The 18,146-nt window shown below is 41.7% G+C and overlaps 1 protein-coding gene across 1 annotated transcript; it reads left to right on the forward strand.

The window, feature by feature from the left end:
• Nucleotides 1-1,028: 1,028 nt before the first annotated feature.
• Nucleotides 1,029-16,787, forward strand: ppa1b (inorganic pyrophosphatase 1b). Its single transcript, XM_080739706.1, has 11 exons — nucleotides 1,029-1,156; nucleotides 2,277-2,341; nucleotides 3,735-3,788; nucleotides 3,978-4,097; nucleotides 5,662-5,748; nucleotides 7,306-7,432; nucleotides 8,904-9,031; nucleotides 9,144-9,229; nucleotides 11,695-11,770; nucleotides 15,207-15,246; nucleotides 16,568-16,787. Exons 1-11 carry the CDS (start codon nucleotides 1,096-1,098, stop codon nucleotides 16,597-16,599), a joined length of 876 nt encoding a protein of 291 aa, XP_080595832.1. The 5' UTR covers nucleotides 1,029-1,095; the 3' UTR covers nucleotides 16,600-16,787.
• Nucleotides 16,788-18,146: the final 1,359 nt, after the last annotated feature.

Consider the following 18,146-nt stretch of genomic DNA (forward strand, 5'->3'; position numbering starts at 1 on the left):
AAAATGCTATTGTTTACGTATTTGGGTTTTGATTTACATTTTATTTTATTTTAATTCTCTTATGGTGAACTTGTATTGTATACTCTTATTACTGTATCTTAAACCATGAATATGTAGGACAGGCATTCTTTGATTTGCTATTGCTGATGTATTTGGGCTGTATTTTCTTATATTTACATTGCACACATTATTGATTCAAACTCTAGTAGAAACCCTATTACAAACGAAAGTATATGAATTGTGAATTGAGTACTAAAAGGACCCGAATTTAAACAAGCCATTGAGTTTTCTTGTGGTTCAAATCCTTTTAGTTGACCTTATATCAGTGAACTGTTATTGTCCTGTACTTTTTCCTATGCAAACTTCCAATAAAGTATTCAATCAATCATATCGAGTCACCCCTTAAAACTGTAGGCCTATAACACTTTGTACATTTGTCACAATAATAAACACAACAATAATTCGTAATAGATGCACAGTAAATTTGGAAGCTTAAATTTGATTTATTATTTTCTTTTACTTGCTTCATTTTATTTGGTTTCATTTTTATTTCATTCAAAGATGCATTGTTTTATGATAAAATTGGTATTCTTGGATAAATCGGCGAATCGCCTGGGCAAAAACAAACGCACCTCGCTCGCACAAGCTCTATCATTCCCTCGTACGACGGCATCGCTCGCTCGCCAACGAGCACAGATCTACAAGCTCACGACGCGTCGCTACTTGTCCCGGTGCGACTCGTCCTCCGCTTACAGATCTGTCCATTTGGGGCGAGCGATACTGCGCGTGCGCACGACAACGTTCATTCAACTGGGGATTATTTGCTTCACTTTGAAGATCGCAGATCCGATCCAGAGCGGACACGGAAAAGGTTTAGCGGTACATTTATGTGTGCGTGAAAAGTACCGGATGCAGTAAGTGGGTCAGACCGGATATTAACAAAGAGCAGCAAATAGAGACCAAATGCTTTCCACGCTGCACTTCGTGCGGAAAGCCTTGGCGGTGACGCGAGCTTCACAGAGCTTCATTCTGAGCCGAAGCATCAGTGAAATCTACCGGTCCGCGCAGCGCAAAACCACCGTGAATAAAACCACCATGAGCTTCACGGTCGAGGAGAGGGGGAACCCCAACACCCTGAGCTACCGCCTGTTCTTCAGTAAGTCACTGCTTTTTACGTCTTTATGTTTCTTTTTAGCTCGTCTAGTTGTGGGAATCGACTCGAAGAAGTCCCATAAAGCTCCCACAGTCCTAGGGGGTTTCACCACATACAATGATCCCACGTGTCACTTCTATCCATTGGTGGGTGGGTTAGACCAATAGACCACCACGTACAACAACGAAGTTGTCTGTGAATTTGTGATTGTTCCAGGCAGATTGTACTAGGCTAGCTCAGCCAGACAATCCACCCATGTTAAAACAAGGTGGTTAGTTAGCTGCATTAGTATATAGTCTGGCCAAGCCAGGCTAAAGATGATGCCGGTCTGTCCGGGTTGTGGCAGCACGATTTTGTATTACCCCACATTTAAAGCTACAGTCCTTATCCTCAAGTTTTATGAGGTAATTGCATCTTTACTACCCAATAATCATGATGATAGATGCAGTAAATTGGGGCATCATGATCATTTGAGGAATGAACTAGGGTTTGATTTCTGAGATTAGATGTGTCTTCACTGTAGTAGCCTATATATCTGGTTTCGTATTTACCTCCAGGGTAATGCGTTGTGGAAAGACAACGCCCTCTCTGGCCTGCAAATGCATCTGATGTAACTCACTACTGCAACGTACAATACAAAGCCCTTACTGATGGGGTCTCTGGCTCTCTGCAGTTGACTGACCTTTCCTAGACAACATCTAGGAACACAGTTTTAAGACATTTGGGCAATGGACATTTAATAACTTAGTGGTTTATCATACTTTTTTAATTATTTCAATTCTATTCAAAGGAGCTTTATTGGCATGAGAAGACACATGTTTACATTGTCAAAGCAAGTGTCAAAACATAATACAAAAAGTTGGAAATGACCCCCAGTTTTTAGACCCACACTCCCCATAAAACTGGCCGGGCCCATTTGTACACTTCTGAATCCATTTGGTTCCTAACTATTAATCCTTTAGCTGTGGACCCCCTGGAAACCCCCAAAGACCCTTAAGGGGGAGGGATTCTCACAATAGAACCACTGTAGTCATTTATTGTGTACCTGTTATATAATCGTAACACACACGACTCGTCTGTGCTCTCTGTGTTAACGGAGTGTGTGATTATTTTGTCTCAACAGAAAATGCTGAAGGAAAGTACATCTCACCATTCCATGACATACCAATGTATGCTGATGAAGGCCAGGTAAAATAAAATCATCGCTTTAATTCATATCCACTGGTTGCATAATGATGACCAGGGTGGTTGGGACTGAACTTCCACCTTGGACTTTTACTGAAGTATTTTGACCAGAGGCTGGTTTTCAAATGAGTATAAATGAAACTGTTCAGGCAGGGTGCCTGGTCACTCAGCCAGTACAGTGTGCAGACCATAATGCTCTGTGCTGTGACTGTGAGCGAGAGCACCTGAGTTTAAATCCAACTCCCGTCTTGTTTCGCATGTCTCTCCTCTCTCTCTGCGCACGGTTGCCTGTCTCTCTACACTGGAGGATGACACAGGAGTGAATTTTCACTCCTGTCCCGTCCCACTCCCGCAGAAAAAATCCTGTCCCATCCCAATCCTGGGCCAGAGTAAAAAGATAAATCCTGTCCTGTCCTGTCCCACTCCTGTACAATGACTCCTGGTCCCATCCCGCTCCTGGTCAAAATCACTCCCGTTCACATCCCGCTCCCGAAAAAAAAAAAAAAAAATTAAATCGCGCAGATGTTTTTCTATTTTGATCCATATTATATTTGATATCATGTTTATTATTATATGATGTATAATTGTATAATGTTCGCAGTTCAAAGACCTCACTTTCCTGTGCAATTTATTTCTGCGATTTGATTTGCGATTTGAGGATCCCCTGTTGAAGACCCTTGCTCTACACTATCCTATATTCAGTAAAATGACACGAGTAAAGAAAAGACAAAGAAAATGAAACCTTTCTGTTTAGCACAGTTTTCCTGTGGAGAACAGCAAGGTTCATAGTCTGCCGGGGCAATGGCCTCTACTCTGTACCTGCCCAGTCCAATATCTAATGTGATTGCTCTTATCAGTAACAACTAATGCCGTATGTGTAATATCTATGTTTCATTTCACACAAAGCCATCCTCAGACATAATGATGATTGTAAATGCAAATGGTAAGGCGCCCTACACACAGTTGCGACAGCTATCGTGTCCGTGTAGTCTGAGATTGACGGGGGAGGGGCGGATCCAATGCATTGTCAATGGAAGGTTGTTTGGTATTTTGTCGTTGCCGTGTCTCTTGGCCAAAAGACAGCCTGTGGTTGAGCTAGAGACACGGCAACGACAAAAAACCAAACAACCTTCCATTGACAATGCATTGGACCTCCCCCCTCATTCTCAGACGATACGCAGAAGATGTTTCACGCATATGTGTGAGTCCGGCCTAATAATTTGAGTATTCTGTATTTTTGTTTTGTTTTGTTCAGCTTGATATGTAACACAATGGCATGCGCTTAAATCAGAATTGAGACCGATTAATAGGAGCAATGTTGTAATGATTACAATTTTACCTTTCTAATAAATTGACGGATATCATTGTGACAAATATCTCTTCTTCTCTCGTCCAGAACATCTTTAACGTGGTCGTCGAGGTACCAAGATGGACTAATGCAAAGATGGAGGTAGGCTCCTCAAATGACCTCAAAAATGTTTTGGGACCATATATTATTATACAAATTCATTATTGTAAAAATGTACACAGTCGCACATAGTTAAGTAATAGGCCTACATTAACACACTTAGTTATTTGGCAGTCATCAAAGGTGATGAGAAAATACTAATAACTTCATTTTAACCATGTTTACTTTCAGATCGCTACAAAAGACCCTCTGAACCCAATAAAGCAAGATGTGAAGAAGGGTAAACTGCGTTATGTTGCCAACGTATTTCCACACAAAGGGTACATATGGAACTATGGAGCGATACCACAGGTTAGTTTTTCGACCCGTTAGCAGGAATTATTTCTCCATCTAATTTGCTTTGACATGTTAAATTGGAACATTATCCTGGTTAATATTATTGAATAGATTTATTTGACACTAAGCGCTCTTAGGCTGATGCAAGCTCTGCGGAGAGGGGAATACAAATTGTAAATCAGCGAGGGAACCCATTGCGTTTTAGGAAAATAAACTGTATGTATATATGTATGGCGACTATGGAAACAAACGTATATAGTCACTGAGAGGCTAAATCGGGGAAACGCTTACCTGCCAGATGCGGTGCATGTTAAATCTGTTCCAGGATATTGCATTGTTTATTTTATTAAAGTTTTAATTTCAAAACAGTTGATTTAGCGGTATCGTGATCTAAAGCAAAGTACTGTAATACTTGTCACCAACAGTATCGTCACTGTCTGGCCAAAACCTCTTAACTAAATTTTTTAGGTTTTAGATTTCTTGACATAAATCAGGGCTATTGAACACCCTTTACAGCTGAGTGTTGGTTAAAATAATATTGAAACAATAGAAAGTAGTAAAAAGTGCTTGGGACAAAACCTCCTAACTCCACACTTTCTGCCAAACCAGCCAACTCCACCCGATTGGCCCTCTTTTTTTCCATGAATATGTGCTATTGAACGCCCTTTACGTCTGTGTGTTGGTTAAAATAATATTGAACCAAAAAGCCCTTCGGTCAAAACCTCCTAACTCCACTTGAGCTCATTTTCCCGAAAATATGTAACCTTTAATTACAAGGAGAGTCACATTGATGTATGAAACCTCTTTTGCAGAAGTGAGACGGGGCCAAAGCAGTACAACAAAGAACTAAATTGTTTATTTTTATGGTGCAACAAAAAAATTCAACCAAAAAAGATAAATTCAACTAACAGTAGTGCTCATTAGCGCATTAATGCTCTGAGCACATGGGCAAGAACATGGGGTCCGCTCACTATCCCGACTATCCGCTGTTCCGACATGGTCGGCAGGTTAGTTACTTAGCGTCGGCAGGTTAGTTACTTAGCGTAAGGCAGGTTAGTTACTTAGCGTAAGGCAGGTTAGTTACTTAGCGTCGGCAGGTTAGTTACTGAGGTAAGGTTTACTGAGGTTAGGTTTAGGGTTGGGGGTAGAGTTAGGGTTAGTTTTAGTGTCGGAATACCGGCCCGTCGGCATATTGATGCGGACCCCAAGAACATACAGGTAGACAGCTTTTCCATTATTTGCCCCTTTTAGATCCCATGAGACAAGGTGATCCAATTAAAGTTTCGCCTGGCTGCAATTTGCTAATCATTTCCAAGACCATAGTCCTTGATTAAAACAAGCTCATCTTGCCTACCTCAGTTCGAACAGCAAGTAACATACAATGCAACCATTTCTCTGAATGCTATTATAACTGTTATGTGTGGGGGGGGGGAAAGTATGTACACAAGCTGCTTAACCAGGATATCCTTATAAATAATACGCTCTGCCACCAGTATTGCACCCTACACAGAATGAGGAATGACCAAATTGTAGCACTCTATAACCTAATTCTGATTATAATTCTTTGCTGTCTGTGTAGACATGGGAAGACCCAGGACACAAAGATGGAGACACTGGCTGCTGTGGTGACAACGACCCCATCGATGTTTGTGAGATCGGTAGTAAGGTACAACAGCTGCTTATACTTCTAAATATGTCTGATTATCCAACGACTGAGCCGGTGGTTAACGACCCCCAGCTTGGTTATGATACATCTATGAAATAGCTTTTCCGGTTAACAACGATTACATATATTTAATGTACAGGGGATGGATTACTTATTTTTAGGGTTGGGATGCGATTAACATTTTTAATCTAATTAATTACAGGCTCTGTGATTAATTAATCGCATTTAATCGCACATCAATATTTGACCTGAGAAGCATTTTTTTTTCAAGTAAAACACATTTTGTTGTACGAGTGAATCAAAATTTCGCATCCACTGGGCCAAGCAAAGCGCTACTTCTCCCTTTGCGTTTGTTGTCTCTTTTGGTTGGTGCATTGCTATGAACGGTATGCCCGAAACTGAAGGTTCTGTGGTGCAAAAACTAAGTGCAATTAAAATGCGTTAATTTTTTTAATCACGTTAATTTTCTGTAATTAATTAATCGCAATTAATCAGTTAAAGTCCCAGCCTTACAAGCGAGAAAATGTAACACGGAGAGCGTCTGCCTCCCATTCGCATTGTTATTGTTTTTTTTTTTTTTTTTTTGACTGCTCGCTCAGCTGGCACCCCGACCTAGTCCTTTACCATTTGGCATGGTGAACCCCATGGCCTACCCTTAGTGCTAAATGTTTTCTCACTTGTACTGTTTTCCCACTTGTACTGTAACATATATACTGTATATAGGATGTTTATTAGGGGTGCAACATATCGAACCGAAAATCGAATCGAACCGAGAAACATCGAACCGAATGACCCTGTACCGAACAATACAATACAATACCACTCCACATCCACATTCCCCTGGAACCCCCTCAAGGACCCCTAGGGGTCCCCAGAGCCCACTTAGAGAACCACTACCCTATAGGTTGGGTACCGAATTGTTCAAAGTTAAAACCCAAAAATACATAGTTATAATACGTTTATAAATAAAGGACGTTTCTGTTTATTTTTTGTATCGAAAAAGTATCGAACCGTGACACCAAAATATCGAACCGAACCGAACCGTGAATTTTGTGCATCGTTGCTACAACAGGGGGTCCGGGACCCCTAGGGGGTCCTCAGAGTTACTACAGGGGGTCCGCCAAATCTTTGTGTTATAGAATCTTTTTTTCTCCTTTTTTATATTAACGATTTGAATCCTAGCGTCCATATTCTGAGAACTTTAGCCAAAAATAGCAGATCTACAAGCTCACAATGTCTCGCGCTGCGAGGCTGTGAGCTTGTAGATCGGCCATTTTCAGCAAAGAGGTTTGGTGTAGAGGGGAAAAGGTCAGAATGAAAGGTCAAGTTTAAGTATTGACAGTTCAAGTGGTTAAATATCTGAAAACACAAATTGACATGAATCCAAAAAACACTGATGATCGTGCTGTCAAACGATGAAACTATATGGAATCTATGAACAGGTTGTGGGGGTCCCTGCTTAATCTCTCTCTCAACTAAGGGGCCTTGGCCTGAAAATGTTGAAGACCCCTGGTATATAGGATGTTTATATATATGTTTGACTTGACATTGTTCTAGGTGTGTTCCCGAGGTGAGGTGGTCAAGGTGAAGGTACTTGGAGTTTTGGCCATGATTGATGAGGGTGAGACTGATTGGAAAGTCATTGCAATCAACGTAGAAGACCCTGAAGCCAGCAGCTTCAACAGTAAGCACAATCTTCCCTTTACATATAGAGCAACTTGATACTAAAACCTTTATTTTTTTTCTTTTTACCCTGTTTTCTCCGTTATACCAATTGAGTCCTCCCCACACACATTTCTGACTCACCTGCCATTGAGGAGCCCTCACCGGGAGTACGCAGAGCCTACTCTTCCCACCCAACACTCCCTGCTGATCTGTGCTGCCCCAGCCCGTATGATTACACGCAGTCGGTGACCTGTTCGTGTCCTGTTCTGTTCATGTTCGTGTAGACGCTTTACAAAGCCAAATGTACCACAGTGGATTTGAACCACTGTGCCACTCGAGTGCCAAAAAAGATAATGTACTCTTGATAATGCTAGCAAGTGTTTATTGAAATTACGTGTTTATAACAAAGGTCTCCCGTTATCAGCTGAAATCCTGCCCTCTATCCACCTCTTTCCGCGGGAATTTACTGGAGAATTCTTTGCACCACACTTCCGGTTAACAGCAGACATACAAGCACACGTCGCAGCCGTTGTGAGCTTGTAGATCACACTCGGCTGCGGAGCCGGAAGCTCCGTGCAACTTCTGCGCAATGCACGATGGGATGTTGGAAAGTTGTGGATAGGTTGAAAATGTTAGAAAAACTGTGTGCAGTTGCTCTGTACTCCATGCGTCTGTTCATCATACTGTATCTGTATGGCGAGAAGCGGCCTTCTCCATCAAACATGGAAGACCAAACAAAGGTGTAAACTGAGACAGTCCCTTCGTTGTAGGGGATTGGGGAGTCTAAACTATAGTCTAAACCAGGGGTGCCCACACTTTTTGAGCGGTGGTCACAACGCTCCTATACGTGGCCGTGTGTGTGGGTCTGTCTGTCTGTCTGTCTGTCTGTCTGTCTGTCTCCGTGTCCGTAGCCTGCAGTAACCTTTTCTGACCACACATGTTAAGGGAGGGGCGCTGTTGCACACACACACACACACACACACACACACACACACACACACACACACACACATCACCGCTCAGTTCAGTGTGATTTTTTGACGTGAGATCTACTTTTAAAAGGACTAGCTCAACATGATCTACCCATCCAAAATGTTTTAGCTGAGGGCCTGAGGGAGGCTTTGGAATAGCAGCACTGGCCTTACATTTTAGACAAACACACTTACTGTAAGGGGGAAATAAATGGGAAATACTGGGGGAAATGTCTTCATCCCATTCTGTATGGAAGTGGTAGGTTTTGGGGTTCTTTGTAATGCTACTGACTCTTGAACAAAGTATTGCATTGGAGGTTTGCCTACTTTAGAAGGCATGAAGAGAGCTGACAGGCCCTTCTTGATGTCATATTGACATATTCTTTTAATATTTTAATTATATATTTTTAGAGGCATGTCATGTGGTCTACCTGCACACCCTTGGTGATCTACTGGTAGATCACGATCTACCTTTTGGGCACCCCTGGTCTAAACAAACGGCTCTTTTGTGATTTTTAGATATTAGTGACGTACAAAGACTGAAACCTGGCTACCTGGACGCCACAGTCGACTGGTTCAGGAGGTACAAAGTTCCAGATGGGAAACCAGAGAACCAGTTTGCCTTCAATGGAGAATTCAAAGACAAGGTACCTCACATTATGACTTGGTCACATCTTTCTAAATGAACCTTTCAGATATGTTGCAACATATGATGACATATTTTACTTAATTTAACGATTGCTTTTATTCTGTTTTCAGGACTTCGCTATTGAGACAATCAAGAGCACTAACACCTTTTGGAAAGCCCTCATCTCTCAAAAGACCAATGCTGGAGGACTGAACTGGTAAGTAGAGCATTTAGTTAAAGGGCCTTGTTTGGAGTGAACTGACGGTGGCAGGGTTTTGCTTTCAACATTGTCTAATTTACTGTCTGTCCATTTGTGATACGTAAAATAAGCTGCTCTCCATGCCAATACATACAACCTCAAAAGTTTAATAAGGAAACGGACGTTAGATTATTGACCAAGGGATAGTCCAGTAATGTCACACTCTTTCAGCGCAGTGGCCCCATTCTCCCTGTCAAAACACCAGACAACCTAGACCAGGGTTCCCCAATTAGTTTTCCCCAAGGGCTGAATTATGTCTCGGGTACCAAGCCGAGGGCCACAACATTGCAGGGGGCGATGGTGGCGTTCCCACTACTCCAGCGTCAGTTTTCGTTGTTGTCGGGTGAAAATCTTTTATGTCCAAAACCGTTCGTTTTGAATTTATCATTTTAAAAATGATTTAAACTAGTGAAAACAGCCGATCTACAAGCACACAACGCCTCGCGGTGCGAGGCGTTGTGTGCTTGTAGATCTGCTGTTTTCACTACTGTTGTGCGACGGCCTTGTATGATTTGCGAAAGAACGTACAAATTTGGAGATACGAGGTTTCCACCCGACAACGACGATATACTAGTGTTGTTGCTGCTCTTATACCATCATTATTACTGGGGTTGGTGGGGGCCAGACAGTAGCCCCCCGCGGGCCGCAAATGGCCCGCGGGCCGCCTATTGGGGAACCTAACCCAGATCATTAGGGAGGGCTTACCAGGCTTTTATAGCCTGGCAGCCGACCAGCCTGATTCCAAACAGGTAAACCACATTCCTTCCTGCTGGACCATGATGCCTTCTGCCTCAGAGTGCCACTCTCCCCTTACCGCCTGCCACAGACCACACCGCGCTGCCACATACACTCAGTGGCCACTTGAATAGGTGTACCAGAACGGTTCATGAATGCAAACGACCTACTCCTCTAGAGTGGTGGCTGCAACTCACTCTAGAAAGCAGGGGGTTTCAAAGTGGGTGACGGGGCACCCTGGGGTGCCGCGACGGCAGTCAAGGGGTGCCGCGAGATCATTTGATAATATTTGGAATTTATTTGGACACTTGAAGAAATATTTAGTGTCATTTTAAACTTGAAGTACAAACATATTTTCAGTCAGTTCTAACCAAAATGGCAATTATCTCAACATTTTCCTCATAACATAATCACTAAAATATCGTCACTATCTGGCCAAAACCTTGTATCTCCAAGTTTCAAATGTATGTGTCTTTTGGTAAAGTAAAGCCCTGCTTCATCATACAAGACTGTCGCACAAAACTAGTGAAAACAGCCGATCTACAAGCACGCCTTGTAGATCGCATCGCGAGGCGTTGTGTGCGTGTAGATCTGCTGTTTTCACTAGTTTAGTACATTGTATAGATGATAAATACAAAACAAACGGTTTTGGACATGCAAGGTTTCCACCCGACAATGACAATATGCTATAAATATAAGGTGCTGGGAGTGAAAATTATAATGTAGGGGTGCCTCGGATGAAAATAATATTTATAGGGGTGCCCAGAGACAAAAAAGTTTGAAAACCCCTGCTATAAAGTACATGGATTAAAGTTCTCGTCACCACGACTGATTTACCAACAATAGGAGACTATGAGACTACGAGCAGAAACACGTCGTGCTGCTTTTTTGTGTGACAATCCTACCTTTTTAAAGCAGCGGTTCCAAGCCTTCAGCAAAACATGCTAAGTGGCCAGATGGGTTGACTGTGTGCATTTTCTGAGCATGTTTATTTTAATGATCAATCGATCGATTGTGTTCCAGCTTGGATCAGTGTAATCAAGAGGGCGCTGTTTTTCAATAATGTCTTTTTGTATTTGTCGCATTGCTTTTTTTATTGAAATTATGTTTTTATTTTGATCGTCATGTACATTCCTTCATAGCTTCAGCTACAGTATGTATGGTATATTTCACATATTACAAAATCTTTGATGACCAATATTTCAATTTGACGATGGGTTCCCATATTGGGATCAATGTAAGTAGTTACTATTATAGTAATTATTACTATTATTATGCTGATTGACGGTATCACAGTAGGAACTTGTTTGTCAAGGTTTTAAAGAAGAAGAAGAAAAAGGAAACATGACACAACATAACTACCCATATGCAGCCGTACATATGCCTTGCCTTGATGTCACCCTTTTGCCCTTCTCTGATTGGCCACGGTTATACACGGCCCGTGATTGGCTACGGGCGTAAACACAGGCGGACACCGTTTCTGGAATTTATAGACAATAATAATAATATATATATATAGATGTATATTGCAGTTATTTGCATTATCCTCAGGGCCCAGACCGACGTGTTGGGGAATCGCTGCTTTAAAGAATGTAATCCCAAGTACACTGAGTCTTAGTAGACGTGTGATAGTGCAACAGTTTAAGCTTCTTGATAATGAATGACCATGTATTTTCCTCCCCATGCAGCAAAAACACATGCGTCTCCACTGGTGAAAGTCCTTTTTGCTGCTCGGCGCAGGAGGCCAAAGCTGTTGTTGATGAGGTCAGTAGCTTTTTGTTTCGGGTGTGGCTCCTGAATTGGTACCAGTATCCATTCCAATGTCTACAAGCTCCGGAACCAAGAGTTTTAGGTCACACTGCCTGTGTCTGCCATTAACCACACCAAAACCATACCTAAACTTAAAACATCTCTTACCTAATGCCTAAACGCAACCATTGTTTATTATGTATTTAGACATTATGTTTTGGCAGTTGCTGTTCTTTATGTTGATGAGGAGAGAGGGGAGACTCGTGAGTCATTGTTGGATTTGAACAGCTAGCTAGCTAGCTGCTCACAAGGAACGTGCTACTGCTCAGTGCACTTGCTCCTAAATGTAACCTAAATGTTTTTTTACTTTTAGTTTTTTTACATTACATTTATGTTTTGGTCTTTTCATGGCTTTATTTAGAGTGGAGTTAGTCTGTCTGGATCGTGTCTTGAACCCGCGACGCGCTGTCGGGCTACATTGGAGCCTAGATCCCCGGACCCAATGTAACCATCTCTAACACAATACCTAAACAGAATCAGAAGTAACTTTATTGTCACATCACGTGTAGTTTTTTTGTAGGTAAGGGAGGGGGATAGAGATGGAGAAAGATTAAGGAGAAAAACACGGGATAGAAAGAAAAAGAAAAACACGGGATAGAAATGGGTCAAATAATCAAAATATACATACAGTGTATATGCATCCCTGTTGGCCAAAAAAAAAGTATTTAAACGTTAGATCCCACTCACCTCTGGCTATTCGCAATGCATTGTGGGTATGATACAATTTACAATTTGGGCATTTATCAGATGCTCTTAACCCATTTAGGCCTATAAAAAAAATAGCAGATATGGTGCCGCGCTGCGAGCTTGTAGATCTGCTATTTTTGAAAAGTCCTGAAAATTTGAATTTTTACCCGATTCTATAAGTGTCTTTTGAATCCTTCTAAGATTTTTTGAAAAACCCAATGTTTCTATGTCAGCAATCTGGCCAGCCATCGTCAAAGAAGAGGTCCTTTTCACTTCACTGGAGCTCAGTTAGTCTGTTCTTGACTGAGAGACTACTATGTCAGTGGTTCTCAAACCTTTTCATGTGAAGGACCCCCAAAATTATGTTTATTTGGCCACGGACCCCCATCCCAAAATATCTAGTTCCAGGGACCACCCAGAAGCAAAATTTGAGTTACAAACATTCGCTTTGAAAATACATATATTCAAAGATTTGCACACATTTTCACGACTTTTTCAAAAATAGCAGATCTACAAGCTCGCAGCGCGGCACTCGGTGCCGCGCTGTGAGCTTGTAAATCTGCTATTTTTCACTGGTTAAAGCAGTCAATAATTCTAGGCCTAAATGGGTTAATCCAGAGCGATTTACAGTAAGCACAAGGTAATGCATCAAATGCATAGAAATAGTAATCTAGGATCATACGTTTAGAGTAGAATATCCCAAATTGAAACTATACACACTATAGGATGCCAGGTCAACAATGACCTGGCATCTCTTTATATAACATGCATGATCTAAATTTAGACTTTGCATAAGCCTTGTCTAGAGCAAGTGCCACAGGCTAAGGTGGAGTCTGAAGAGGTGTCTTCAGATTACGGCGGGAGATTGGGAGTGAGTCTGCAGTTCTAATTGCAATAAAGGAGTTGTTCATTCCTCAGTTTGTGAGCCAGAAGGGAGAAGAGTCTGGGACGTGTGGAGCGTTGTCTGGCTCCCAAAATGTAGAATGAACTCCCCATTGCAATTAGAACTGCAAACTAGGGCATTTAACGACTTGTGATTTTTGCAAGTCGACTCTACTCAGTAAAAAGTTGAGTTGATGTCGACTTGATGACGTCATCACATTGTGCGTGAACGGGAGACAAAACCCCAAACCCTGTGCTCAATTCCATTGAAAAAACACAGTTGGAAAAGGAAGGAATCATTCTTTCCTTGACGATAAGCAATCCTACGGTTTGAATGCTGTACACACACACACATGGAGCAAAAATAATGATGAAAAAATACATTTTTAGTTTGTTTTAATTTTTTAATTTTTCGACTTTCCCTGGTGGGAGTCGACTTGTGTAATGAAGTCGACTTGTCGACTTTTTGGTTAATGCCCTACTGCAGACTCACTGTTGATACCATGCCAGTTGGAGCCACTATCTTGATTTTTGAGCGGTGGTCACAACGCTCCTATACGTGGCCGTGTGTGTGGGTCTGTCTGTCTGTTTGTCTGTTTGTCTGTCTCTGTCTGTCTGTCTGTCTGTCTGTCTCCCGGTATGTAGCCTGCAGTAACCTTTTCTGACCACACATGTTAAGGGAGGGGCGCTGTTGTTCAGGATAGGCCAGGCATAGGCCAGGCACACTCACACACAAACACACACAGGGGGCACACACACACACACACACACACACACACAGGGGGCACACACACACACACACACACACACACACACACACACACACACACACACACACACACACACACACACACACACACACACACACACACACACACCACCGCTCAGTTCACACGAGTGTGATTTTTAAGGCTATGATACATCTTTTTTTTATGGCATCATTTTTCCGTCCTTCTGTCAGTCCCCATCTTATGAACGAGGTATCTCAGGAACGCCTTGGGAGATTTTCATGACATTTGGCACAAATGTCCACTTGGCCTGTCTCAAGGATGAACTTATTAGAGGTCAAAGTCAAGATCACCGTGACCTCACAAAACACATCCATTAAAACCCATTTTGACCGGGTGTATCATTATTTTATGCTTTAACTATTGAAAAATAGCAGATATATAAGCTCACAGCACCGAGTGCCGCACTGCAAGCTTGTAGATCTGCTATTTTCGAAAAAAAGGGAAAATTTGAATTTTGACCCAAGTGTCTTTTGAATCCTTCTAAGGTTTAAAAAATATATATATATATGTTTCTTTGTCAGCAGTCTGGCTAGCCATCGTCAAAGAAAAGGTCCTTTTCACTTAACTGGAGCTCAGTTAGTCTGTTCTTGAGAGACTACCATGTCAGTGCTTCTCAAACTAATTCATGTGAAGGACCCCCAAAATATGTATTTGGCCACGGACCCCATTTCAAAATATTTAGTTCCAGGGACCACCCAGAAGCAAAATTTGAGTTACAAACGATTTGCACACATTTTCTCAACTTAAAGCCAAAAATAGCAGATCTACAAGCTCGCAGCGCAGCACTCTGTGCCGCGCTGTGAGCTTGTATATCTGCTATTTTTCAATAGTTAAAGCATTCAATAATCCCAGGCCTAAATGGGTTAAATCCCTTCAAAGTCTTCACTGCATATGCTATAGTTGGCAGGGGCATGCAACCGCAGTGTGATTCTTCTAGTTTGTTTTTGCTAGTATTATTCATTATGTTAAATATCATACATATTTTATTCTTTGATCCAAGATATTTACATAGTATATCTGTCCACTTTCAGACCTGTCCGTGTGGAACAGAAGACCTTATCCCCTCATCAGGTAAGGAGCTTCCTTTTTATGTCCAGCTGAATGATTATAAAGGTTATTGATTTCACCTTTCAAACCGCTGGTTCTCCAAGTTGGGTCATTGAGGGGGTTTTCAGGGCGTGATTCATAGTTAGGAACCAGATGGAGCTGTACGGGTCTGTAACTCTGAGAGTGGAACCAAATGGATCCTTGCAGATTATTTTGGGTCCATTTGAACACTCTCAGAGTCGTGAAGGTCTGTTGTCTAATTTATACTAGAGTTCTCAACTGGCCTGAAAATTAAGGCTCGGCAGAAAAATAAATAAAAGATTTTCCAGTAGGCAGCGCCAGTGTCTCAAATTAGAGCAGAGTGAGAGAGTGAGAAGACATATAATAAAATGGCAACTTCACGTTTTCAGTTGTTCATAAAACATGCTATGTTCTGCACAAAATTGGCTTAAGTTGACCTAAAGTTGTCATGCATCTCTAGTTCTCTCTCAGCAGCAGAATGGGCAGATCTATAAACCCAAAACTTGTTCATCTGGCTTGTATTCTGGGTTTGCAGATCTGTTATGTTCGGTGCGCGGCAGACAGCACCATGCTTCGCCATGCAAAATCAGGCTTCTGTCTGCCTCCTGCCTCTTGTTTTTACAGCCAGTAGCTGTAAAAACCTTTAGTAGTGTAAATGCACACAGCAGTACAGGGACACTTCATTAACCAGAAAGCGTGTAAATAATATCTTGCCAGACCAGCTGATCGTCTGTAAATGTAAAGTTGTCAACGTGTGGTGCTTAATATTATCATTTTGATGATGTTGAAATCAATCCTCCTTAAGTCCTTGTCCAAACCGATCAATTAGCATTTATTTTTGGCTCTGCCCTACCCCAAAACGTCTGTGTCTAATTTACAACAAATCTTTGTGTGATAGATGCTTTTTTCTCCTTTTCTATATTAACCACTTGAATCCTAGCATCCATATTCTGAGAACTTTTGCCAAAAATAGCAGATCTACAAGCTCACAACGCCTCGCAGATCGGCTATTTTCGGGAAAGAGGTTTAGTGTAGAGGGGAAAAAGAGCAGACTAAGTACAGAGTGAAGGGTCAAGTTTAATAAGTATTGACGGTTCGAGTGGTTAAATATCTGGAAACACAAATGTACATGAACCCAAAATACAATGATGATTGTGCCGTCAAACGATGAAACTATATGGTATCTATGGGTTGTGGGGGGTCCCTGCTTCATCTCTCTCTCGACTAAGGGGTCCTTGGCCTGAAAACGTTGAAGACCCCTGAACTAAGAGGATCCTGTTGATGGTGTGTTGTCAACGTTTCTTTTTTTCCCCCCTCTTTACAGTGGACCAATGGTTCTACTACGAGAGGAAGTAGCCCACAAGCTACCTGAAGTGGACCAGAACGCATGTCTCGTCATCTGATGGAGACGCACTTGAAGATGAAGCACTTAGAGCTATCGTAGGATGGGGCTGTGGGACAACTGCTGTAGATTGGAGATAACTGTAGAGCGGAATATCGTGAACTGTACTTTGTTTGTCTTGGCCCATGTTCCACATATTTAACCCATTTAGGCCTAGGATTATTGACTGATTTAACTACTGAAAAATAGCAGATATACAAGCTCACAGCGCGGCACCGAGTGCCGCGCTGCGAGCTTGTAGATCTGCTATTTTTGAAAAATCAAGATTTTTTTTTTGCAAGTATTTGAATATATCTATTTAAAAGCGAATATTTGTAACTCAAATATTTGCTTCTGGGGGTCCCTGGAACAACATATTTTGAGATGGGGGTCCGCGGCCAAATACATGTAATTTCGGGGGTCCTTGACATGAAAAGGTTTGAGAACAACATGATTTAGAAGAAGGATTTAGAAGTCGGGTCAAAGCTCGGGTCAAAGATGTTCAAAGACTTGCACACATTTTCACGATTTTTCAAAAATAGCAGATCTACAAGCTCGCAGCGCGGCACTCGGTGCCGCGCTGTGAGCTTGTATATCTGCTATTTTTCAATAGTTAAAGCATAAAATCATGGTTAAAGTGGTTAAAATCTAACGCGACTCGGGCGCGTTCCAGGTATTTGAGAGTTAAAACAAAGATCTCTTTTGAGATGTGCTGTGAACTACATGGTACAGGTAGTTTCTCCCTCCCCAGTAGCTACAACGTGTACTGTATGAGATTCAACTGCTTTAATAAAGCTATTCCGTTTAAAATAGTGTGGATTTCTTAAGTATTAGAAAATGTGTATTGAATTGTGTCCCTTGGGTGTGAGAGCACGATACATTTTGCTGTAAGAGGCCTAGACCCAGGTGTCCTGTATTAACTTCTATATGGAAGATCATTGATACCAAAATGATATACAGTATATATAAGCCTCTGAAATAAATCACAATGAAATTAATAAATGTAAAGGTTAATGCATATTAGTAATACATTAAATGTATTTAATTCATTGTGTTTATTTCATTTTGGGACCAATGGGCATGCATTCATTTTAGCATTGCAAGACTGCCCCCTGGTGTCCACTCAAAAATAATAGTTTTTAAATGGTGCTACTTGCTCCCCTAGTGGTGACTGCCCTGAATTACCTGTTGTGGTGTCATCAGTAGAACCATCGGTTCAGGTGTGTGTAAACTTTTTTTCCTATCTTTAGTTTACAATTGAGTTGTGTGGGAAAAACCAGCATTGCATTGTATTTCTGGTGTTGGTCCACTGTGTGTTTTAGCCTATCAAGTTCAGAGTCAACTCAGCCATCTACCTGAGTGGGGATTTTAGAGCACTTTGTGCTTCCGTAGGTTGACAAGCTTTATGGAGATGCTGATTTCCTTTAGCCAGAAGCACTTGGCACCTGCCGACAGAACCAAAACTACTAGTAACTGGTGTACTGACCACGGTATTACTGGGCTTAACTGACCAGCAAACTGG

Source organism: Nannobrachium achirus (genome assembly GCF_963921795.1).
Source record: "Nannobrachium achirus genome assembly, chromosome: 13".
Taxonomy (NCBI): domain Eukaryota; kingdom Metazoa; phylum Chordata; class Actinopteri; order Myctophiformes; family Myctophidae; genus Nannobrachium; species Nannobrachium achirus.

Excerpts from the sequence above, each read along its gene's own strand:
- ppa1b (XM_080739706.1), top strand. The coding sequence starts at position 1,096 with ATGAGCTTCACGGTCGAGGAGAGGGGGAACCCCAACACCCTGAGCTAC. Across the intron at positions 2,342-3,734 it reads TGTATGCTGATGAAGGCCAG|AACATCTTTAACGTGGTCGT; the intron begins GTAAAATAAAAT and ends TCTCTCGTCCAG. Across the intron at positions 5,749-7,305 it reads TTTGTGAGATCGGTAGTAAG|GTGTGTTCCCGAGGTGAGGT; the intron begins GTACAACAGCTG and ends ACATTGTTCTAG.